This window comes from Barbus barbus (assembly GCF_936440315.1).
Source record: "Barbus barbus genome assembly, chromosome: 19".
Taxonomy (NCBI): Eukaryota; Metazoa; Chordata; class Actinopteri; order Cypriniformes; family Cyprinidae; genus Barbus; species Barbus barbus.
The window spans coordinates 20,868,541-20,893,690 of NC_136747.1; the positions used below are offsets into that span (position 1 = coordinate 20,868,541).

General features: G+C 41.2%; 1 protein-coding gene across 1 annotated transcript; it reads right to left on the reverse strand.

Annotated features, from left to right (window-relative positions):
* Window positions 1-109: 109 nt before the first annotated feature.
* Window positions 110-24,625, reverse strand: eppk1 (epiplakin 1). The gene is made up of 2 exons (XM_079442363.1): window positions 24,458-24,625; window positions 110-20,940 (listed from the first exon to the last, which is right to left on the reverse strand). Exon 2 carries the CDS (start codon window positions 20,911-20,913, stop codon window positions 415-417), a length of 20,499 nt encoding a protein of 6,832 aa, XP_079298489.1. The 5' UTR covers window positions 20,914-20,940; window positions 24,458-24,625; the 3' UTR covers window positions 110-414.
* Window positions 24,626-25,150: the final 525 nt, after the last annotated feature.

The following is a 25,150-nucleotide window of genomic DNA, read 5'->3' on the forward strand; positions in this document are numbered from 1 at the left end:
GCAATAAAAGTTGAATGTTATGAATTTATCACAATGTAAAGCAAAACAAATTATTTAGAATGAAAGAGATTACAGACTTGAAAATGATCAAATAAACTAACATATTGCAATTGTGTGTTTATTTGAATTGTTTTGAACGCATAGCAAGAGAGCATGAATTAGAAAGATGAAATACAAAATTTAACAGTACACTACATTTTTGAACAAATAGCATTTGCGCTTTTACCGATGCTTCTAAATTTCAGTTTAAAAATGTAAAACTGAATGTATGTAATAGAATGTAAGCAATACACACTGAAAATTAATGTTAACTGATATACATTTACAGATTTGTAATTGGCATAAGTGTAAACAGAAGTGATTGTAGTTAATGACGTGAGAATATATTGCATGCCATTTTGCATCAAATCTTATCTACTTTTTTAAAGTGAGCAGACTTAGGCCAGTTTTTGGGTCTCTGACACACCGCTCCACTAGTTGCAAGTATGTGAGGTTCTCTTGAGTGTTGGGATCAAAGAATCCTTTGGTGTCATCATCTGGATCACAGAGGATCTCGTTCATCTCCTCATCAAAGTACCCTCTCTGGTAGGCCACCTCCACAGGAACACGATGGCTGTGCACAGGATCAATGATTCCTCCAGTGGCGATCTGAGCTTCTAACAGACGAACGCCATGGTCCTTGACGATCAAATCTTTTTTCAAGGCCTGGAACAAGGAGATTATGTTCCCTGTGTGGGGGTCTGTGTAACCAGTGACTGCCCGTTCTGCAGAGAGCAGTTTGTTTTTCCATTCTGTCCCAACAAGTCCTTCAGCTGCCGCTTGCTCTACTGACAGCTTTTTATCCTTCACTGGGTCAATCATAAAGCCAGTGGCAGCCTGGGCCTCAAGCAAAACCAGAGATGTTCCTGGTGTCAGAAGTCCCTTATTTTTGGCATCGAAGATGCTCATGATTTGTTTGGTAGACTGCACAAATACACCAGCGATGCTATTTGTTCCTTTCAGGTATTTTCGTACAGAATCCATTTCACTCACATGATCAACTGTGACTTTTCCTGAAGTTAGGTCTTTGTAAATCTTCTCATCAATGACTTTGGATTGCAGCAACTCATCAGCACTCACATCCTTTCTGATACCATGAAAATTTTGTTTTTGGGTTGTCTCTGTTGTTGTTATTGTTGTAATGGTTTGGGTGCTTGTTCCTGATTTCTGTGATATCAATGTCAGGACTATTTCTAGGAACTGTTCTATAGTTATTGTGCCTGATTTAAACTGCTGGACCAGTTCTTTCCTCTTTTCCTCAGAAATGAAATTTGAGTACAGCAGATCCCAAAGAGTGACCAGCTGTCCTTGGAATTTACCTCCTGCTTTCTTTGTGGTTGTAGACTTAAGAATATTCTTTGTATGTTCATCAATGAAGAAGTAGTGCTCACCCTTTTTCACAATCACAAGGAGGCTCAGGCCAGTGTTGGGGTCTCTAACACACCGCTCCACTAGTTGCATGTATGTGAGGTTCTCTTGAGTGTTGGGATCAAAGAATCCTTTGGTGTCATCATCTGGATCACAGAGGATCTCGTTCATCTCCTCATCAAAGTATCCTCTCTGGTAGGCCACCTCCACAGGAACACGATGGCTGTGCACAGGATCAATGATTCCTCCAGTGGCGATCTGAGCTTCTAACAGACGAACGCCATGGTCCTTGACGATCAAATCTTTTTTCAAGGCCTGGAACAAGGAGATTATGTTCCCTGTGTGGGGGTCTGTGTAACCAGTGACTGCCCGTTCTGCAGAGAGCAGTTTGTTTTTCCATTCTGTCCCAACAAGTCCTTCAGCTGCCGCTTGCTCTACTGACAGCTTTTTATCCTTCACTGGGTCAATCATAAAGCCAGTGGCAGCCTGGGCCTCAAGCAAAACCAGAGATGTTCCTGGTGTCAGAAGTCCCTTATTTTTGGCATCGAAGATGCTCATGATTTGTTTGGTAGACTGCACAAATACACCAGCGATGCTATTTGTTCCTTTCAGGTATTTTCGTACAGAATCCATTTCACTCACATGATCAACTGTGACTTTTCCTGAAGTTAGGTCTTTGTAAATCTTCTCATCAATGACTTTGGATTGCAGCAACTCATCAGCACTCACATCCTTTCTGATACCTTGAAAATTTTGTTTTTGGGTTGTGTCTGTTGTTGTTATTTTTGTAATGGTTTGGGTGATTGTTCCTGATTTCTGTGATATCAATGTCAGGACTATTTCTAGGAACTGTTCTATAGTTATTGTGCCTGATTTAAACTGCTGGACCAGTTCTTTCCTCTTTTCCTCAGAAATGAAATTTGAGTACAGCAGATCCCAAAGAGTGACCAGCTGTCCTTGGAATTTACCTCCTGCTTTCTTTGTGGTTGTAGACTTAAGAATATTCTTTGTATGTTCATCAATGAAGAAGTAGTGCTCACCCTTTCTCACAATCACAAGGAGGCTCAGGCCAGTGTTGGGGTCTCTAACACACCGCTCCACTAGTTGCAAGTATGTGAGGTTCTCTTGAGTGTTGGGATCAAAGAATCCTTTGGTGTCATCATCTGGATCACAGAGGATCTCGTTCATCTCCTCATCAAAGTACCCTCTCTGGTAGGCCACCTCCACAGGAACACGATGGCTGTGCACAGGATCAATGATTCCTCCAGTGGCGATCTGAGCTTCTAACAGACGAACGCCATGGTCCTTGACGATCAAATCTTTTTTCAAGGCCTGGAACAAGGAGATTATGTTCCCTGTGTGGGGGTCTGTGTAACCAGTGACTGCCCGTTCTGCAGAGAGCAGTTTGTTTTTCCATTCTGTCCCAACAAGTCCTTCAGCTGCCGCTTGCTCTACTGACAGCTTTTTATCCTTCACTGGGTCAATCATAAAGCCAGTGGCAGCCTGGGCCTCAAGCAAAACCAGAGATGTTCCTGGTGTCAGAAGTCCCTTATTTTTGGCATCGAAGATGCTCATGATTTGTTTGGTAGACTGCACAAATACACCAGCGATGCTATTTGTTCCTTTCAGGTATTTTTGTACAGAATCCATTTCACTCACATGATCAACTGTGACTTTTCCTGAAGTTAGGTCTTTGTAAATCTTCTCATCAATGACTTTGGATTGCAGCAACTCATCAGCACTCACATCCTTTCTGATACCATGAAAATTTTGTTTTTGGGTTGTCTCTGTTGTTGTTATTGTTGTAATGGTTTGGGTGCTTGTTCCTGATTTCTGTGATATCAATGTCAGGACTATTTCTAGGAACTGTTCTATAGTTATTGTGCCTGATTTAAACTGCTGGACCAGTTCTTTCCTCTTTTCCTCAGAAATGAAATTTGAGTACAGCAGATCCCAAAGAGTGACCAGCTGTCCTTGGAATTTACCTCCTGCTTTCTTTGTGGTTGTAGACTTAAGAATATTCTTTGTATGTTCATCAATGAAGAAGTAGTGCTCACCCTTTTTCACAATCACAAGGAGGCTCAGGCCAGTGTTGGGGTCTCTAACACACCGCTCCACTAGTTGCAAGTATGTGAGGTTATCTTGAGTGTTGGGATCAAAGAATCCTTTGGTGTCATCATCTGGATCACAGAGGATCTTGTTCATCTCCTCATCAAAATACCCTCTCTGGTAGGCCACCTCCACAGGAACACGATGGCTGTGCACAGGATCAATGATTCCTCCAGTGGCGATCTGAGCTTCTAACAGACGAACGCCATGGTCCTTGACGATCAAATCTTTTTTCAAGGCCTGGAACAAGGAGATTATGTTCCCTGTGTGGGGGTCTGTGTAACCAGTGACTGCCCGTTCTGCAGAGAGCAGTTTGTTTTTCCATTCTGTCCCAACAAGTCCTTCAGCTGCCGCTTGCTCTACTGACAGCTTTTTATCCTTCACTGGGTCAATCATAAAGCCAGTGGCAGCCTGGGCCTCAAGCAAAACCAGAGATGTTCCTGGTGTCAGAAGTCCCTTATTTTTGGCATCGAAGATGCTCATGATTTGTTTGGTAGACTGCACAAATACACCAGCGATGCTATTTGTTCCTTTCAGGTATTTTCGTACAGAATCCATTTCACTCACATGATCAACTGTGACTTTTCCTGAAGTTAGGTCTTTGTAAATCTTCTCATCAATGACTTTGGATTGCAGCAACTCATCAGCACTCACATCCTTTCTGATACCTTGAAAATTTTGTTTTTGGGTTGTGTCTGTTGTTGTTATTTTTGTAATGGTTTGGGTGATTGTTCCTGATTTCTGTGATATCAATGTCAGGACTATTTCTAGGAACTGTTCTATAGTTATTGTGCCTGATTTAAACTGCTGGACCAGTTCTTTCCTCTTTTCCTCAGAAATGAAATTTGAGTACAGCAGATCCCAAAGAGTGACCAGCTGTCCTTGGAATTTACCTCCTGCTTTCTTTGTGGTTGTAGACTTAAGAATATTCTTTGTATGTTCATCAATGAAGAAGTAGTGCTCACCCTTTCTCACAATCACAAGGAGGCTCAGGCCAGTGTTGGGGTCTCTAACACACCGCTCCACTAGTTGCAAGTATGTGAGGTTCTCTTGAGTGTTGGGATCAAAGAATCCTTTGGTGTCATCATCTGGATCACAGAGGATCTCGTTCAACTCCTCATCAAAGTACCCTCTCTGGTAGGCCACCTCCACAGGAACACGATGGCTGTGCACAGGATCAATGATTCCTCCAGTGGCGATCTGAGCTTCTAACAGACGAACGCCATGGTCCTTGACGATCAAATCTTTTTTCAAGGCCTGGAACAAGGAGATTATGTTCCCTGTGTGGGGGTCTGTGTAACCAGTGACTGCCCGTTCTGCAGAGAGCAGTTTGTTTTTCCATTCTGTCCCAACAAGTCCTTCAGCTGCCGCTTGCTCTACTGACAGCTTTTTATCCTTCACTGGGTCAATCATAAAGCCAGTGGCAGCCTGGGCCTCAAGCAAAACCAGAGATGTTCCTGGTGTCAGAAGTCCCTTATTTTTGGCATCGAAGATGCTCATGATTTGTTTGGTAGACTGCACAAATACACCAGCGATGCTATTTGTTCCTTTCAGGTATTTTTGTACAGAATCCATTTCACTCACATGATCAACTGTGACTTTTCCTGAAGTTAGGTCTTTGTAAATCTTCTCATCAATGACTTTGGATTGCAGCAACTCATCAGCACTCACATCCTTTCTGATACCATGAAAATTTTGTTTTTGGGTTGTCTCTGTTGTTGTTATTGTTGTAATGGTTTGGGTGCTTGTTCCTGATTTCTGTGATATCAATGTCAGGACTATTTCTAGGAACTGTTCTATAGTTATTGTGCCTGATTTAAACTGCTGGACCAGTTCTTTCCTCTTTTCCTCAGAAATGAAATTTGAGTACAGCAGATCCCAAAGAGTGACCAGCTGTCCTTGGAATTTACCTCCTGCTTTCTTTGTGGTTGTAGACTTAAGAATATTCTTTGTATGTTCATCAATGAAGAAGTAGTGCTCACCCTTTCTCACAATCACAAGGAGGCTCAGGCCAGTGTTGGGGTCTCTAACACACCGCTCCACTAGTTGCAAGTATGTGAGGTTCTCTTGAGTGTTGGGATCAAAGAATCCTTTGGTGTCATCATCTGGATCACAGAGGATCTCGTTCATCTCCTCATCAAAGTACCCTCTCTGGTAGGCCACCTCCACAGGAACACGATGGCTGTGCACAGGATCAATGATTCCTCCAGTGGCGATCTGAGCTTCTAACAGACGAACGCCATGGTCCTTGACGATCAAATCTTTTTTCAAGGCCTGGAACAAGGAGATTATGTTCCCTGTGTGGGGGTCTGTGTAACCAGTGACTGCCCGTTCTGCAGAGAGCAGTTTGTTTTTCCATTCTGTCCCAACAAGTCCTTCAGCTGCCGCTTGCTCTACTGACAGCTTTTTATCCTTCACTGGGTCAATCATAAAGCCAGTGGCAGCCTGGGCCTCAAGCAAAACCAGAGATGTTCCTGGTGTCAGAAGTCCCTTATTTTTGGCATCGAAGATGCTCATGATTTGTTTGGTAGACTGCACAAATACACCAGCGATGCTATTTGTTCCTTTCAGGTATTTTCGTACAGAATCCATTTCACTCACATGATCAACTGTGACTTTTCCTGAAGTTAGGTCTTTGTAAATCTTCTCATCAATGACTTTGGATTGCAGCAACTCATCAGCACTCACATCCTTTCTGATACCATGAAAATTTTGTTTTTGGGTTGTCTCTGTTGTTGTTATTGTTGTAATGGTTTGGGTGCTTGTTCCTGATTTCTGTGATATCAATGTCAGGACTATTTCTAGGAACTGTTCTATAGTTATTGTGCCTGATTTAAACTGCTGGACCAGTTCTTTCCTCTTTTCCTCAGAAATGAAATTTGAGTACAGCAGATCCCAAAGAGTGACCAGCTGTCCTTGGAATTTACCTCCTGCTTTCTTTGTGGTTGTAGACTTAAGAATATTCTTTGTATGTTCATCAATGAAGAAGTAGTGCTCACCCTTTCTCACAATCACAAGGAGGCTCAGGCCAGTGTTGGGGTCTCTAACACACCGCTCCACTAGTTGCAAGTATGTGAGGTTCTCTTGAGTGTTGGGATCAAAGAATCCTTTGGTGTCATCATCTGGATCACAGAGGATCTCGTTCATCTCCTCATCAAAGTACCCTCTCTGGTAGGCCACCTCCACAGGAACACGATGGCTGTGCACAGGATCAATGATTCCTCCAGTGGCGATCTGAGCTTCTAACAGACGAACGCCATGGTCCTTGACGATCAAATCTTTTTTCAAGGCCTGGAACAAGGAGATTATGTTCCCTGTGTGGGGGTCTGTGTAACCAGTGACTGCCCGTTCTGCAGAGAGCAGTTTGTTTTTCCATTCTGTCCCAACAAGTCCTTCAGCTGCCGCTTGCTCTACTGACAGCTTTTTATCCTTCACTGGGTCAATCATAAAGCCAGTGGCAGCCTGGGCCTCAAGCAAAACCAGAGATGTTCCTGGTGTCAGAAGTCCCTTATTTTTGGCATCGAAGATGCTCATGATTTGTTTGGTAGACTGCACAAATACACCAGCGATGCTATTTGTTCCTTTCAGGTATTTTCGTACAGAATCCATTTCACTCACATGATCAACTGTGACTTTTCCTGAAGTTAGGTCTTTGTAAATCTTCTCATCAATGACTTTGGATTGCAGCAACTCATCAGCACTCACATCCTTTCTGATACCATGAAAATTTTGTTTTTGGGTTGTCTCTGTTGTTGTTATTGTTGTAATGGTTTGGGTGCTTGTTCCTGATTTCTGTGATATCAATGTCAGGACTATTTCTAGGAACTGTTCTATAGTTATTGTGCCTGATTTAAACTGCTGGACCAGTTCTTTCCTCTTTTCCTCAGAAATGAAATTTGAGTACAGCAGATCCCAAAGAGTGACCAGCTGTCCTTGGAATTTACCTCCTGCTTTCTTTGTGGTTGTAGACTTAAGAATATTCTTTGTATGTTCATCAATGAAGAAGTAGTGCTCACCCTTTTTCACAATCACAAGGAGGCTCAGGCCAGTGTTGGGGTCTCTAACACACCGCTCCACTAGTTGCATGTATGTGAGGTTCTCTTGAGTGTTGGGATCAAAGAATCCTTTGGTGTCATCATCTGGATCACAGAGGATCTCGTTCATCTCCTCATCAAAGTATCCTCTCTGGTAGGCCACCTCCACAGGAACACGATGGCTGTGCACAGGATCAATGATTCCTCCAGTGGCGATCTGAGCTTCTAACAGACGAACGCCATGGTCCTTGACGATCAAATCTTTTTTCAAGGCCTGGAACAAGGAGATTATGTTCCCTGTGTGGGGGTCTGTGTAACCAGTGACTGCCCGTTCTGCAGAGAGCAGTTTGTTTTTCCATTCTGTCCCAACAAGTCCTTCAGCTGCCGCTTGCTCTACTGACAGCTTTTTATCCTTCACTGGGTCAATCATAAAGCCAGTGGCAGCCTGGGCCTCAAGCAAAACCAGAGATGTTCCTGGTGTCAGAAGTCCCTTATTTTTGGCATCGAAGATGCTCATGATTTGTTTGGTAGACTGCACAAATACACCAGCGATGCTATTTGTTCCTTTCAGGTATTTTCGTACAGAATCCATTTCACTCACATGATCAACTGTGACTTTTCCTGAAGTTAGGTCTTTGTAAATCTTCTCATCAATGACTTTGGATTGCAGCAACTCATCAGCACTCACATCCTTTCTGATACCATGAAAATTTTGTTTTTGGGTTGTCTCTGTTGTTGTTATTGTTGTAATGGTTTGGGTGCTTGTTCCTGATTTCTGTGATATCAATGTCAGGACTATTTCTAGGAACTGTTCTATAGTTATTGTGCCTGATTTAAACTGCTGGACCAGTTCTTTCCTCTTTTCCTCAGAAATGAAATTTGAGTACAGCAGATCCCAAAGAGTGACCAGCTGTCCTTGGAATTTACCTCCTGCTTTCTTTGTGGTTGTAGACTTAAGAATATTCTTTGTATGTTCATCAATGAAGAAGTAGTGCTCACCCTTTTTCACAATCACAAGGAGGCTCAGGCCAGTGTTGGGGTCTCTAACACACCGCTCCACTAGTTGCATGTATGTGAGGTTCTCTTGAGTGTTGGGATCAAAGAATCCTTTGGTGTCATCATCTGGATCACAGAGGATCTCGTTCATCTCCTCATCAAAGTATCCTCTCTGGTAGGCCACCTCCACAGGAACACGATGGCTGTGCACAGGATCAATGATTCCTCCAGTGGCGATCTGAGCTTCTAACAGACGAACGCCATGGTCCTTGACGATCAAATCTTTTTTCAAGGCCTGGAACAAGGAGATTATGTTCCCTGTGTGGGGGTCTGTGTAACCAGTGACTGCCCGTTCTGCAGAGAGCAGTTTGTTTTTCCATTCTGTCCCAACAAGTCCTTCAGCTGCCGCTTGCTCTACTGACAGCTTTTTATCCTTCACTGGGTCAATCATAAAGCCAGTGGCAGCCTGGGCCTCAAGCAAAACCAGAGATGTTCCTGGTGTCAGAAGTCCCTTATTTTTGGCATCGAAGATGCTCATGATTTGTTTGGTAGACTGCACAAATACACCAGCGATGCTATTTGTTCCTTTCAGGTATTTTCGTACAGAATCCATTTCACTCACATGATCAACTGTGACTTTTCCTGAAGTTAGGTCTTTGTAAATCTTCTCATCAATGACTTTGGATTGCAGCAACTCATCAGCACTCACATCCTTTCTGATACCTTGAAAATTTTGTTTTTGGGTTGTGTCTGTTGTTGTTATTTTTGTAATGGTTTGGGTGATTGTTCCTGATTTCTGTGATATCAATGTCAGGACTATTTCTAGGAACTGTTCTATAGTTATTGTGCCTGATTTAAACTGCTGGACCAGTTCTTTCCTCTTTTCCTCAGAAATGAAATTTGAGTACAGCAGATCCCAAAGAGTGACCAGCTGTCCTTGGAATTTACCTCCTGCTTTCTTTGTGGTTGTAGACTTAAGAATATTCTTTGTATGTTCATCAATGAAGAAGTAGTGCTCACCCTTTCTCACAATCACAAGGAGGCTCAGGCCAGTGTTGGGGTCTCTAACACACCGCTCCACTAGTTGCAAGTATGTGAGGTTCTCTTGAGTGTTGGGATCAAAGAATCCTTTGGTGTCATCATCTGGATCACAGAGGATCTCGTTCATCTCCTCATCAAAGTACCCTCTCTGGTAGGCCACCTCCACAGGAACACGATGGCTGTGCACAGGATCAATGATTCCTCCAGTGGCGATCTGAGCTTCTAACAGACGAACGCCATGGTCCTTGACGATCAAATCTTTTTTCAAGGCCTGGAACAAGGAGATTATGTTCCCTGTGTGGGGGTCTGTGTAACCAGTGACTGCCCGTTCTGCAGAGAGCAGTTTGTTTTTCCATTCTGTCCCAACAAGTCCTTCAGCTGCCGCTTGCTCTACTGACAGCTTTTTATCCTTCACTGGGTCAATCATAAAGCCAGTGGCAGCCTGGGCCTCAAGCAAAACCAGAGATGTTCCTGGTGTCAGAAGTCCCTTATTTTTGGCATCGAAGATGCTCATGATTTGTTTGGTAGACTGCACAAATACACCAGCGATGCTATTTGTTCCTTTCAGGTATTTTCGTACAGAATCCATTTCACTCACATGATCAACTGTGACTTTTCCTGAAGTTAGGTCTTTGTAAATCTTCTCATCAATGACTTTGGATTGCAGCAACTCATCAGCACTCACATCCTTTCTGATACCATGAAAATTTTGTTTTTGGGTTGTCTCTGTTGTTGTTATTGTTGTAATGGTTTGGGTGCTTGTTCCTGATTTCTGTGATATCAATGTCAGGACTATTTCTAGGAACTGTTCTATAGTTATTGTGCCTGATTTAAACTGCTGGACCAGTTCTTTCCTCTTTTCCTCAGAAATGAAATTTGAGTACAGCAGATCCCAAAGAGTGACCAGCTGTCCTTGGAATTTACCTCCTGCTTTCTTTGTGGTTGTAGACTTAAGAATATTCTTTGTATGTTCATCAATGAAGAAGTAGTGCTCACCCTTTTTCACAATCACAAGGAGGCTCAGGCCAGTGTTGGGGTCTCTAACACACCGCTCCACTAGTTGCATGTATGTGAGGTTCTCTTGAGTGTTGGGATCAAAGAATCCTTTGGTGTCATCATCTGGATCACAGAGGATCTCGTTCATCTCCTCATCAAAGTATCCTCTCTGGTAGGCCACCTCCACAGGAACACGATGGCTGTGCACAGGATCAATGATTCCTCCAGTGGCGATCTGAGCTTCTAACAGACGAACGCCATGGTCCTTGACGATCAAATCTTTTTTCAAGGCCTGGAACAAGGAGATTATGTTCCCTGTGTGGGGGTCTGTGTAACCAGTGACTGCCCGTTCTGCAGAGAGCAGTTTGTTTTTCCATTCTGTCCCAACAAGTCCTTCAGCTGCCGCTTGCTCTACTGACAGCTTTTTATCCTTCACTGGGTCAATCATAAAGCCAGTGGCAGCCTGGGCCTCAAGCAAAACCAGAGATGTTCCTGGTGTCAGAAGTCCCTTATTTTTGGCATCGAAGATGCTCATGATTTGTTTGGTAGACTGCACAAATACACCAGCGATGCTATTTGTTCCTTTCAGGTATTTTCGTACAGAATCCATTTCACTCACATGATCAACTGTGACTTTTCCTGAAGTTAGGTCTTTGTAAATCTTCTCATCAATGACTTTGGATTGCAGCAACTCATCAGCACTCACATCCTTTCTGATACCTTGAAAATTTTGTTTTTGGGTTGTGTCTGTTGTTGTTATTTTTGTAATGGTTTGGGTGATTGTTCCTGATTTCTGTGATATCAATGTCAGGACTATTTCTAGGAACTGTTCTATAGTTATTGTGCCTGATTTAAACTGCTGGACCAGTTCTTTCCTCTTTTCCTCAGAAATGAAATTTGAGTACAGCAGATCCCAAAGAGTGACCAGCTGTCCTTGGAATTTACCTCCTGCTTTCTTTGTGGTTGTAGACTTAAGAATATTCTTTGTATGTTCATCAATGAAGAAGTAGTGCTCACCCTTTCTCACAATCACAAGGAGGCTCAGGCCAGTGTTGGGGTCTCTAACACACCGCTCCACTAGTTGCAAGTATGTGAGGTTCTCTTGAGTGTTGGGATCAAAGAATCCTTTGGTGTCATCATCTGGATCACAGAGGATCTCGTTCATCTCCTCATCAAAGTACCCTCTCTGGTAGGCCACCTCCACAGGAACACGATGGCTGTGCACAGGATCAATGATTCCTCCAGTGGCGATCTGAGCTTCTAACAGACGAACGCCATGGTCCTTGACGATCAAATCTTTTTTCAAGGCCTGGAACAAGGAGATTATGTTCCCTGTGTGGGGGTCTGTGTAACCAGTGACTGCCCGTTCTGCAGAGAGCAGTTTGTTTTTCCATTCTGTCCCAACAAGTCCTTCAGCTGCCGCTTGCTCTACTGACAGCTTTTTATCCTTCACTGGGTCAATCATAAAGCCAGTGGCAGCCTGGGCCTCAAGCAAAACCAGAGATGTTCCTGGTGTCAGAAGTCCCTTATTTTTGGCATCGAAGATGCTCATGATTTGTTTGGTAGACTGCACAAATACACCAGCGATGCTATTTGTTCCTTTCAGGTATTTTCGTACAGAATCCATTTCACTCACATGATCAACTGTGACTTTTCCCGAAGTTAGGTCTTTGTAAATCTTCTCATCAATGACTTTGGATTGCAGCAACTCATCAGCACTCACATCCTTTCTGATACCATGAAAATTTTGTTTTTGGGTTGTCTCTGTTGTTGTTATTGTTGTAATGGTTTGGGTGCTTGTTCCTGATTTATGTGATATCAATGTCAGGACTATTTCTAGGAACTGTTCTATAGTTATTGTGCCTGATTTAAACTGCTGGACCAGTTCTTTCCTCTTTTCCTCAGAAATGAAATTTGAGTACAGCAGATCCCAAAGAGTGACCAGCTGTCCTTGGAATTTACCTCCTGCTTTCTTTGTGGTTGTAGACTTAAGAATATTCTTTGTATGTTCATCAATGAAGAAGTAGTGCTCACCCTTTTTCACAATCACAAGGAGGCTCAGGCCAGTGTTGGGGTCTCTAACACACCGCTCCACTAGTTGCAAGTATGTGAGGTTCTCTTGAGTGTTGGGATCAAAGAATCCTTTGGTGTCATCGTCTGGATCACAGAGGATCTCGTTCATCTCCTCATCAAAGTACCCTCTCTGGTAGGCCACCTCCACAGGAACGCGATGGCTGTGCACAGGATCAATGATTCCTCCAGTGGCGATCTGAGCTTCTAACAGACGAACGCCATGGTCCTTGACGATCAAATCTTTTTTCAAGGCCTGGAACAAGGAGATTATGTTCCCTGTGTGGGGGTCTGTGTAACCAGTGACTGCCCGTTCTGCAGAGAGCAGTTTGTTTTTCCATTCTGTCCCAACAAGTCCTTCAGCTGCCGCTTGCTCTACTGACAGCTTTTTATCCTTCACTGGGTCAATCATAAAGCCAGTGGCAGCCTGGGCCTCAAGCAAAACCAGAGATGTTCCTGGTGTCAGAAGTCCCTTATTTTTGGCATCGAAGATGCTCATGATTTGTTTGGTAGACTGCACAAATACACCAGCGATGCTATTTGTTCCTTTCAGGTATTTTCGTACAGAATCCATTTCACTCACATGATCAACTGTGACTTTTCCTGAAGTTAGGTCTTTGTAAATCTTCTCATCAATGACTTTGGATTGCAGCAACTCATCAGCACTCACATCCTTTCTGATACCATGAAAATTTTGTTTTTGGGTTGTCTCTGTTGTTGTTATTGTTGTAATGGTTTGGGTGCTTGTTCCTGATTTCTGTGATATCAATGTCAGGACTATTTCTAGGAACTGTTCTATAGTTATTGTGCCTGATTTAAACTGCTGGACCAGTTCTTTCCTCTTTTCCTCAGAAATGAAATTTGAGTACAGCAGATCCCAAAGAGTGACCAGCTGTCCTTGGAATTTACCTCCTGCTTTCTTTGTGGTTGTAGACTTAAGAATATTCTTTGTATGTTCATCAATGAAGAAGTAGTGCTCACCCTTTTTCACAATCACAAGGAGGCTCAGGCCAGTGTTGGGGTCTTTAACACACCGCTCCACTAGTTGCAAGTATGTGAGGTTCTCTTGAGTGTTGGGATCAAAGAATCCTTTGGTGTCATCATCTGGATCACAGAGGATCTCGTTCATCTCCTCATCAAAGTACCCTCTCTGGTAGGCCACCTCCACAGGAACACGATGGCTGTGCACAGGATCAATGATTCCTCCAGTGGCGATCTGAGCTTCTAACAGACGAACGCCATGGTCCTTGACGATCAAATCTTTTTTCAAGGCCTGGAACAAGGAGATTATGTTCCCTGTGTGGGGGTCTGTGTAACCAGTGACTGCCCGTTCTGCAGAGAGCAGTTTGTTTTTCCATTCTGTCCCAACAAGTCCTTCAGCTGCCGCCTGCTCTACTGACAGCTTTTTATCCTTCACTGGGTCAATCATAAAGCCAGTGGCAGCCTGGGCCTCAAGCAAAACCAGAGATGTTCCTGGTGTCAGAAGTCCCTTATTTTTGGCATCGAAGATGCTCATGATTTGTTTGGTAGACTGCACAAATACACCAGCGATGCTATTTGTTCCTTTCAGGTATTTTCGTACAGAATCCATTTCACTCACATGATCAACTGTGACTTTTCCTGAAGTTAGGTCTTTGTAAATCTTCTCATCAATGACTTTGGATTGCAGCAACTCATCAGCACTCACATCCTTTCTGATACCTTGAAAATTTTGTTTTTGGGTTGTCTCTGTTGTTGTTATTGTTGTAATGGTTTGGGTGCTTGTTCCTGATTTCTGTGATATCAATGTCAGGACTATTTCTAGGAACTGTTCTATAGTTATTGTGCCTGATTTAAACTGCTGGACCAGTTCTTTCCTCTTTTCCTCAGAAATGAAATTTGAGTACAGCAGATCCCAAAGAGTGACCAGCTGTCCTTGGAATTTACCTCCTGCTTTCTTTGTGGTTGTAGACTTAAGAATATTCTTTGTATGTTCATCAATGAAGAAGTAGTGCTCACCCTTTTTCACAATCACAAGGAGGCTTAGGCCAGTGTTGGGGTCTTTAACACACCGCTCCACTAGTTGCAAGTATGTGAGGTTCTCTTGAGTGTTGGGATCAAAGAATCCTTTGGTGTCATCATCTGGATCACAGAGGATCTCGTTCATCTCCTCATCAAAGTACCCTCTCTGGTAGGCCACCTCCACAGGAACACGATGGCTGTGCACAGGATCAATGATTCCTCCAGTGGCGATCTGAGCTTCTAACAGACGAACGCCATGGTCCTTGACGATCAAATCTTTTTTCAAGGCCTGGAACAAGGAGATTATGTTCCCTGTGTGGGGGTCTGTGTAACCAGTGACTGCCCGTTCTGCAGAGAGCAGTTTGTTTTTCCATTCTGTCCCAACAAGTCCTTCAGCTGCCGCCTGCTCTACTGACAGCTTTTTATCCTTCACTGGGTCAATCATAAAGCCAGTGGCAGCCTGGGCCTCAAGCAAAACCAGAGATGTTCCTGGTGTCAGAAGTCCCTTATTTTTGGCATCGAAGATGCTCATGATTTGTTTGGTAGACTGCACAAATACACCAGCGATGCTATTTGTTCCTTTCAGGTATTTTCGTACAGAATCCATTTCACTCACATGATCAACTGTGACTTTTCCTGAAGTTAGGTCTTTGTAAATCTTCTCATCAATGACTTTGGATTGCAGCAACTCATCAGCACTCACATCCTTTCTGATACCTTGAAAATTTTGTTTTTGGGTTGTCTCTGTTGTTGTTATTGTTGTAATGGTTTGGGTGCTTGTTCCTGATTTCTGTGATATCAATGTCAGGACTATTTCTAGGAACTGTTCTATAGTTATTGTACCTGATTTAAACTGCTGGACCAGTTCTCTCCTCTTTTCCTCAGAAATGAAATTTGAGTACAGCAGATCCCAAAGTGTGACCAGCTGTCCTTGGAATTTACCTCCTGCTTTCTTTGTGGTTGTAGACTTAAGAATATTCTTTGTATGTTCATCAATGAAGAAGTAGTGCTCACCCTTTTTCACAATCACAAGGAGGCTCAGGCCAGTATTGGGGTCTCTAACACACCGCTCCACTAGTTGCAAGTATGTTAGGTTCTCTTGAGTGTTGGGATCAAAGAATCCTTTTGTATCATCATCTGGATCAGAGAGGATCTTGTTCATCTCCTCATCAAAGTACCCTCTTTGGTAAGCCACCTCCACAGGAACATGATGGCTGTGCACAGGATCAATGATACCCCCAGTCGCGATCTGAGCTTCTAACAGACGAATACCATGGTCCTTGACGATCAGATCTTTTTTCAAGGCCTGGAACAAAGAGATTATTTTGCCTGTGTAGGGGTCTGTGTACCCAGTGACTGCTCGTTCTGCAGAGAGCAGTTTGCTTTTCCATTCCATCCCCACAACGCCTTCAGCCACCGCCTGGTCTACTGACAGCTTTTTGTTGTTCACTGGGTCAATCATAAAGCCAGTGGCAGCCTGGGCCTCAAGCAAAACTAGAGATGTTCCAGGTGTCAAAAGTCCCTTATTTTTGGCTTCGAAGATGCTCATGGTCTGTTTTGTAGACTGGATATATACACCAGCAATACAATTTGTTGCTCCAAGGTACTTTTGAATAGATTCCATTCGGTTGATATCTTCATCATCTACTTCTTCATTCATAAGCTTACTCATCATTTCTTTTGAGATGATTTTTGCTCCAAATAGGTCACTTGCTGACACTTGTTTTCTCAGACCTTTAAAGGAATGCTTTTTTGTGGTTACTTCAACTATCATTGCTTTCACCGTTTCTGTTATCTCCTCTATTGACAGTTTCTTTTGCATGTATTGGTCAAGAAATTCTTTCCTTTTCTCTGTAGAAATATACTCTGAGTTTAGTACATCCCAAAGTGATACACGTTTATCTGCAAACTTACCAGCATTTATGATCACTGATTTTTCTTTGAAGACCTTTATTATTTGTTTGTCACTGTAGGTTGAGTTTTCAGCACTTTTTTCAGTTACTGGGAGAAGCAGCAGGCCGGTGGTTGAATTCCTTTCACATTTCTTCATGAGTTGTTGGTACGTAAGAGGTTCTTTTGTTTCTGGGTCAGAAAACCCCTTTTCACTCTTTATAGGATTTGCCAGAAGATCACTGGTCTCATTATTCAAGCATCCTTTCATTATTGCCTTCTCAACAGGCAGCCTGTAGCTGCCAATTGGATCAATAATTCCTCCTGTGGAAAGCTGTGCATCTAAGAGGTTCAATCCATGTTTTCGAGGGATGAGACCTTTTTGCATTGCTTCGAATAAGCATATTTGCTCATCTGTGTATGGATCTGTGAAGCCAGTGACAGCACGTTCAGCCAATAGTAAGTGCTCCAATATCTCCGGTCCAATAAGTTGAGCTCTGACAGCCTCCATTACTGTGTGATGTGTGTTTTGGATTGGATCAATAACATATCCAGTCGCTGCCTGAGCCTCAAGTAACAGGAATGCTACATTGGAAGTGAGTAAGCCTTCAGTTTTTGCCATGTATAAGCTTAACACTTTTCCTGATGGTTGAAGCTTTACTCCAGCAATACTTCCAGTGCCTTTCAAGTACCTTTGAACAGATTCAAGTTTAACTACGTTTTCAAGTGTCTCCTTACCATGTTGCAGCTCTTTGTAAATTTTAGTGTCAATGATTCCAGAGTCATGCAGCTGTTGCACCAAAACAGGTTTTCTCAGGCCCATAGTTGTTTGAGAATTTACGTCTTTCTGTTCTATTGTTTGAAAAGTTTTGGTAACTATGGTGACAACATCCTTGATGTTTATCTTGCCCAAACGATATTGTTCAAAGTACTGCTGCCTCTGTTCATCTGTAAAGTATACAGAATGTATTACTTCCCAAAGTGATTTTCCTGAGAAATGGCCAACAGGAACAACAACACTGTTTTTCTCAAATTCTTCCTTGATCTCAGCATCTGAGAGAATTTGTTTGGATTTTTCTTGTGTTTTCCCTTTTTCAGCGACTGGAAGAAGGAAAAGACCAGTATCAGGATCCTTATTGCATCGTGCCAACATCTCCATGTAGGTCAGATTTTCTTGTGTGTTGGGATCAAAAAATCCTTTAGTGTCATCACTTTGATCAGCAAGGATCTTGTTTAAGTCAGCATCAAAATAACCCTTTTTGAAAGCAACTTCAAGTGGTAAATGCAAACCTGTTAAGGGATCAATGATGCCACCTGTAGCAATCTGGGCTTCAAGTAGACGTATGCCATACTGCTTTACAATAAGGTCTTTCTTGATGGCTTCAAAAAGTGATATTGTCTTGCCAGTGTATGGGTCTTTGTAACCAGTCACCGCTTTTTCAGCAGCCAAGAGTTTTTCATATAACTCTGGAACAATGACTTTCTGCTTCAAGGCCTCATCAACAGTGAGTTTCTTGTCTTGTATTGGATCAATAATAAACCCAGTGGCAGCCTGTGCTTCAAGAAGACACAAGGCAGAGCCAGGGGTAAGATAGCCCTCTTTTTTGGCTTGGTAGATGCTCATTTTCTGATTTAACTTTTGCAATATTACACCTGCTATACAGCTTGTTCCACCAAGGAAGTTTCTCACAGTGCCCATCTCAGTGAGATCTTTGATTGTTAGCTTCCCCTCAAGCACAGTTTTGTATGTTTTTTCATCTATTATTGCCGAATTCAGCAGCTCCAAAATGGAGACTTTCCCCCTAAGACCATTTACACTGAGGTCAGCATTTCTTTGTACTTCTTTGCTCTCAATGATCTCTAAAATAATTGTTATGATTTCTTCTATTGTGATTGTTTTGGACTTGTAGCGCTTTAACAGCTCCTGCCTTTTCTCCTCAGACAAATATTCAGAGTTGATGAGATCCCAGAGTGTCACTTTCTTGTTGCTGAATCTACCATATCTCACAGAGACATACGTAGTTTGGAACGCCTCAGTGGCGCTGCCCCCTATTTTGACTCTCTTGTCGTTTTCTTTGATTGTCAAGAGGCAAAGGTCTGTGCTTTGGTCAGTGACACATCTGGACATAAGCTGCATATAAGTAAGGTTTTCATGAGTGTTTGGGTCAAAGAATCCTTTTGTGTCATCAGTTGGATCGCAAAGGATCTGATTAATTTCTATATCAAAATATCCTCGTTTATAAGCAATATGAACAGGAATGCGATGGCTATTTACAGGATCAATGATGCCCCCTGTGGCAATCTGGGCCTCTAGCAGACGTATGCCATGATCTTTCACAATTAACTCTTTCTGCATTGCTTGGAACAATGAGATTTTCTTGCCAGTGTAAGGATCTTGGTAACCTGTCACTGCCTTCTCTGCTGAACTTAATTTCGCATGAAGATCAGCCCCTATAACTCGTGCCTTCACTGCATCATCTACAGAAAACTTTCGATTAGCAATTGGGTCAATTATGAATCCTGTTGCAGCTTGGGCTTCAAGAAGAACAAGAGATGTTCCTGGCCTCAGAATTCCTTTTTGCCTGGCTTGGTAGACTGACATTATTTGGGAGTCAGGAAGCAGCACACCAGCAATACTTGGTTTGCCTTGTAGGTATGTTTGCACAGATTCATTCTCTGTAACATCTTTTACCGTCTTTTTTCCTTCTCTGAGATCTGCTAGATCATTCTCTGTGATGATGTCAGCTTCAGCGAGCTGGTTTGCAGTTACTTTTTCCCTTATACCTTCAAAAACTACATTAGCTGTTTTCACTGAATGTTCAATGATCTCCAGGACTTTGGTGACTATGATTTCAATTGTGAGTGTTTTGTTTCTGTATTGTTCGATTAAGTTTTGCCTTTGCTGTTCAGTGAAATATTCAGACATAAGTAATTCCCAGAGTGAAACAGTCATTCCCAAGTATTTTCCACATGTCACTTTTACCATGACACCCTTGAAGACTTTTTTAATGTCATAGCCAATGAATGTGTGATTCAGACTACTGGATGGATCGTGAATGGCTAATAACGTGAGTCCTGTAGAGGGGTCGATGACACAACGATCCAGCAGTTGTAGATATGTCAGATTATCATTTGTGTTTGGGTCAAAGAAACCTTTAGTGTCATCTCCAGGATCTTCAAGGATGGCATTCATTTCCTCATCGAAGAAGCCACGCTTGTATGCTACTTCGACAGGAACTCTGTGACTGTTTATTGGATCAATAATTCCACCAGTTGCTATTTGTGCCTCAAGCAATCGGATCCCGTGCTCCTTTACGATCAGTTCCTTCTTCAGAGCTTGAAAAAGAGATATGGTTTCACCAGTGTATGGATCGTTGTAACCAGTGACTGCACGTTCTGCTGCAAGCAATTTTGCATGGTACTCTGGCCCTACAAGTTTTTGTTTAATGGCTTCATCTACACTGTATGTCTTGTTTTCAACAGGGTCAATCATGAATCCAGTTGCAGCCTGGGCTTCCAGCAGAATCATAGCAGAGCCAGGCATGATTATACCTTGTCTCATTGCCTGATAGATGCTCATTCTCTTGTTTGTGGAGAGCACAGCTACTCCCCCAATGCTCTTTTTACCTTCTAAGTATTCTTTCACTGTTTCCATTAACATCACATCCTGGGTGGTGGTTTTACCCTTATGCAGATTTTCAAATGTCTGTTGGTCAATAATTTTTGATGCCAGAAGCTCAGCGGCGGTTACGCCTCTGCGAAGGCCTTTAAATGTGATGTAGATGGGGAACAGCAGCAAGCCTGTTTCTGGGACTACAGTGCATTTCTTTATCAGTGATGCATATGTGAGGTTTTCTTGAGAGTTTGGGTCATAGAATACTTTTAGAGCATCCACTTCGTCTCTAAAAAGATCTTTGTCATAGTAGCCCTTCCCATACGCTTGTTTTTCTGTTAGGTAGCATTTTTCAATAGGGTCATAGATCCCTTTGGCAGAGATCTGTGCCTCAAGTAATCTAATGCCATATTCTTTTGGGATCACATCTTTCTGCATGGCCTGAAAGAGTGAGAGTTGTTGGTTGGTGTATGGATCTGTGCAGCCTGTGATGGCTCGCTCAGCTAATTGAAGTTTCTCTTTCATTTCATGTCCCACAATGCCTTCCTTTACTGCATCATAAACAGACCATGTCCTGTTTTTGATAGGGTCGATGATCCCTCCTGTTGCAGCTTGAGCTTCTAACAGTGCCAGACATGTTCCTGGCTTCAACAAGTGCTTCTTGAAGGCTTGATATATTGTAATGGTTTCATTTGAATGTTCAAGGAACACTCCAGCTACTGGCCCCTGAGAACTGCAATTTTCCTGAGCTGGCATTTTTTGTGGATTTTAATGCACCAGGGTCTGTGGATTACATAGGAATAATTATTAGTCACACATTTAAAAATTAATCTAACCTAATCTTTTAAGTTATCTATATTTTTACTGTAGAAAAGGCAAACTGTACACCACAGAACCCTGTTGAAACGTGTTTGTGCCAATAATGAAAGCACCCTTCACCCCTTTTATGACTTGTCCTCACAGGAGAAAACCTTATTGCATCACTTGGAAAAATGTGCATGCGTTTTGTTAGCATGAACCTTGTTAGCAATGGAAAACTGGAAATACAGGATTCTGATGTATTCTTAAAGAATCAATGACCCAGACAGGCTTATCACTTGTCAGTTACACAATCATGCATAAAAGTTTATGAGGTGCATTCTCTCGCTTATCTCTCCCTCTCTCTCTCCCTTAGTAACAAAACAACAACAAACATATATTTCTCATAATCCTTTTGGCATATTGTACAAAAGGCAGAATATTATGCATGTATAAACTCCTTTGTTGTTGCACAATTGCATTATTGATATTTTTGACATTCACTAAAGCCAGAAGTCACTCTCATCCATACATCCCTGTAGATGGAAGAGAATGGCGTCTGACTAGAGTGAGTGACCGAAAATGTATCTCCTAATATGTAAACTGTATCATCGAACATCAATTATCTTCTAGCTGAGGTTAGAGCCTAGATATTTTTATATATTTTTTAAATATATAAAACTAAAACAAACTCTATAAAAATTATGTTTTGCCCTTATATTATCCAATATTTAATATTAGTACCCAACAATGGATCCAACCATTTATTTTTTAATTTCATCTTAATACTATAAATTACCATACAAACGTTCCTCACATCTATGGTTATTAGATGCCTAATATTACTTCTAAGGTAATTTACCATCAAGTCAGATTTTTTTTTTTTTTTATGGACTAATTTATTAAGAAAATAAATCCAAAAATTAAATATCAAATATTTTATGTGACAAAAGTGTATAGTATATAAATGGTACAAGTGGCATAAGTGTTCATTTTGTGTCCTGGTTTGTGTTTTGGGAACACAGACATGTGTCTCACCTCTGTTTCTTCTTTTTCTCTTTACTCGTAGACACTGCAAAGGGCTTATGGCCAAAATTTTGTCTCAATATTTTTTCCATATTATGCAATATCGATCTTTATTACAATATTAATTTACCATTAATGGTGAAGGATATGCTTTCCACATGTTTGTTAGGCCTTGATAATGAATGTAAAGATAATTTGTTTGCCCACAATTAAATTCCACAGAGCTACCTGTCAATTTAGGGCCCTATGAAATCTATTTTATTTTCTTCTAAGTTCTGTTTTCCCGTTTATTTTTTCATGGATTCTGTGTTTTATGATTCAATACAAAATTATCATAAACAAATGGTGTCTAATTAGATTAATTAATTTGTAATGAAAAAATAGTTAATTTACAATAAACATTGCATTTTTATTTTTCATTTTGTTTTGTCAAATATGATGCTGCACAACAACACTGTGTAATTAATGAAAAAATAATTGGGTTGTATGTAATAATTATAAATAATAATATTACTTGAGAATACTGCAGTAACATATTTCTGCCATGATTTCTTCAAGTTAAACCTGACTTTTAGTGTGACAGGTTGTTGTGAAGGTCTTTCAGGTTTACTTTCAGTTTCAGTGTGATTGTATTTTTCTCAAATGAAATGCCATTCATTAACACAGAGATATACAGAACAGTCTATTAGCCTATTAGCGACAAACACTGTCTGGCTGTTGATGCATTTATTTATGCTGTTAGATTAATCCATATCAAGTAAAATTGTCCAGATCTTATCATAAATCATAAAACATTGTAAATGTACTCATAAAAAATACATTTTATCATGATTATCAATCAGCAGCTTGCACCTTGCAAGCTGTAGGGAAAATGTGATTGGTACAGACTGGTCCAATCAAGAAGTTGCAGCAGGTCTTCAATACCTGACTTAATGCGGCTCTGTGCAGACTGAATGGTGTATGACAACAAAATACTGCGAGATTTAGTCTGTGCAGCACTTGGGTGTTTTTATTTGGCATGAGATTTACTTGGACAGCGTGAGATCCTGGTTTAATCAGGTAGTGCCATTTCATCACATGGCTTTTGTTGTTATGCGCTCCAGTAAAACTGAAGTTATTAAAAGATACCTGCAACTCTATCTTAAATGAGTACAAAGACATTGCATCGCTCATAACTTTTTGAGAGAAATAAATCAGACACTGGACAATCAATCTAGGCCTACTTTTCCTTTCCCTTTGCTTTCCTTTTCCTTTGCCCCCTCATGGCTGAAGCCCCCTCATTGCTCGGGCCCTGGGGCTTCAGCCCCGCCTAGCCCTTTTGTAATCCAGCCCTGACTATACTGACTTTCATATGTCACTATTTTAATGATTTTATAATAAGGATGTTACATCCTTGTGTATACACAATGTTTTATGTAAACCTTCCTGCATGTGATGTTTGCTGTAAATTATATCTTAGTTAGGAAGTCTCACAGCTACAGTCAGCCATGAATAGCATTCTTCTAGCAAGTGGGGGGGTTAACCCTTACACAATACAAAGGGACTGCTAATGGCCTCTTCCTGTCCAAATTCCTTGGATGCAGACAGAAATAAGGTCTTCTGAAACCATAAAGTCACATGACTCTGTGGTTTCAGACACTTTCTTCAAGAGCCCTCAGGTGAATACTTCAAATTTGACACTTTATACAGTTTTTTTATATATATATAACTGAATCATAAAGGTATTCTTATGAAGATAATGCTGTTTTTCCGACTTTTCATACCAAAAAATTACATTATAATACAGAGTCAAATAGTATAATGCTGCACAGTAACACTTTACACTTTGAAGTGTTTTAATGCATTCTTATACTATATATATATATATATATATATATATATATATATATATATATATATATATATATATACATATATATATATATATATATATATACATTAAGAATACTTCACAACATACAGCTTATTTGGTGAACAGTCATTTCATAATGCATTATACAGTATACACAGAAAGCCTTACTGTACTTCTGTAATTATTAAGTACCAGGCATAGTTATTTATTGCAACACTGTTGTACTGTGGAAACACCTTGCTTATGTTTTACCCTCCTAGTCTCCTCCTTCAAAGTCACTTTTGAAAAAATATCTAAATGCATCATGTAAATGTTTAAATGTTTGACCAGTTCTTTAACCATCTAAGAAGTACAGTACTTTATATAATCATCCTTGTTCAAATGTGTCTGCAAATATTGTCCCTTTCATAAAGCATTTTAGCTCTTTATTGCTAAAAGGTGTGGTTAAACAAGTGAGCATATGTTAAACATAACACTCATAAAAGCATGAATTTTGGCACACACGTTCAGTTACCTGAAGATCGTTTAGTTATTAAAGTAAATGACAATAGCATTGCAAGAACAATCATTAGATTGTTATCGGAGACCGAAAAAAGTATGACAACGACTTGAAATCATTTTTACCTCTTTTGGTGGTTTTTGCTGGCAGTTTCGGTCAGGATCAGTTTCAGTTAAGAGTCCAGTTAAGAACGTGTTTTTCCTCTCACTAAGGGTCAAGCACACTGTGGACACAGTGAAAGACTGAGCATGTTTCCTTCCTTTCCTTATACCGATCAGTCATGGCCAAACTCCACCCTCAGGAACACTCCCCTCTTTCAGGGTTGATAAGACAAATACCTTGCAGCCAAGTGAAGGAATGGCCCTGTCCTTATTATCAAATCTGCATAGGATCCCAAAGCATATACAATAGCAGTAGTTAAAAGGTTACTAGTGGAAAGAACTGACAGCCAGTCTTTTTTTTCAGTGCATTCACAATTACTGGTTGACATTTCAAACTGTGGTCGAGCAATGTGTTAAGCTGATGTTCAAACTAATGAAAACCTGTTATCATGAATGATTTTATCATTGCATTTCGCTAGTATTCTCTCAAGTTTATGCGCAGTTTCTGTTAATCATTTCAAGTGATGTAAATATATTGCATGTCTTATCTCTGTTGGCACAGAAGGCATAGTAACTGAACAAGATCCTGCTCGACCTGCATATTTGGGTTGTACCATACATTAAGACTATAACAGTACTTGACAGTCTTATTATATCATATACCATTTACTTAAGGCACCAGTGTAAAACAGATTTAAGTAGAATAGATATAAAGCC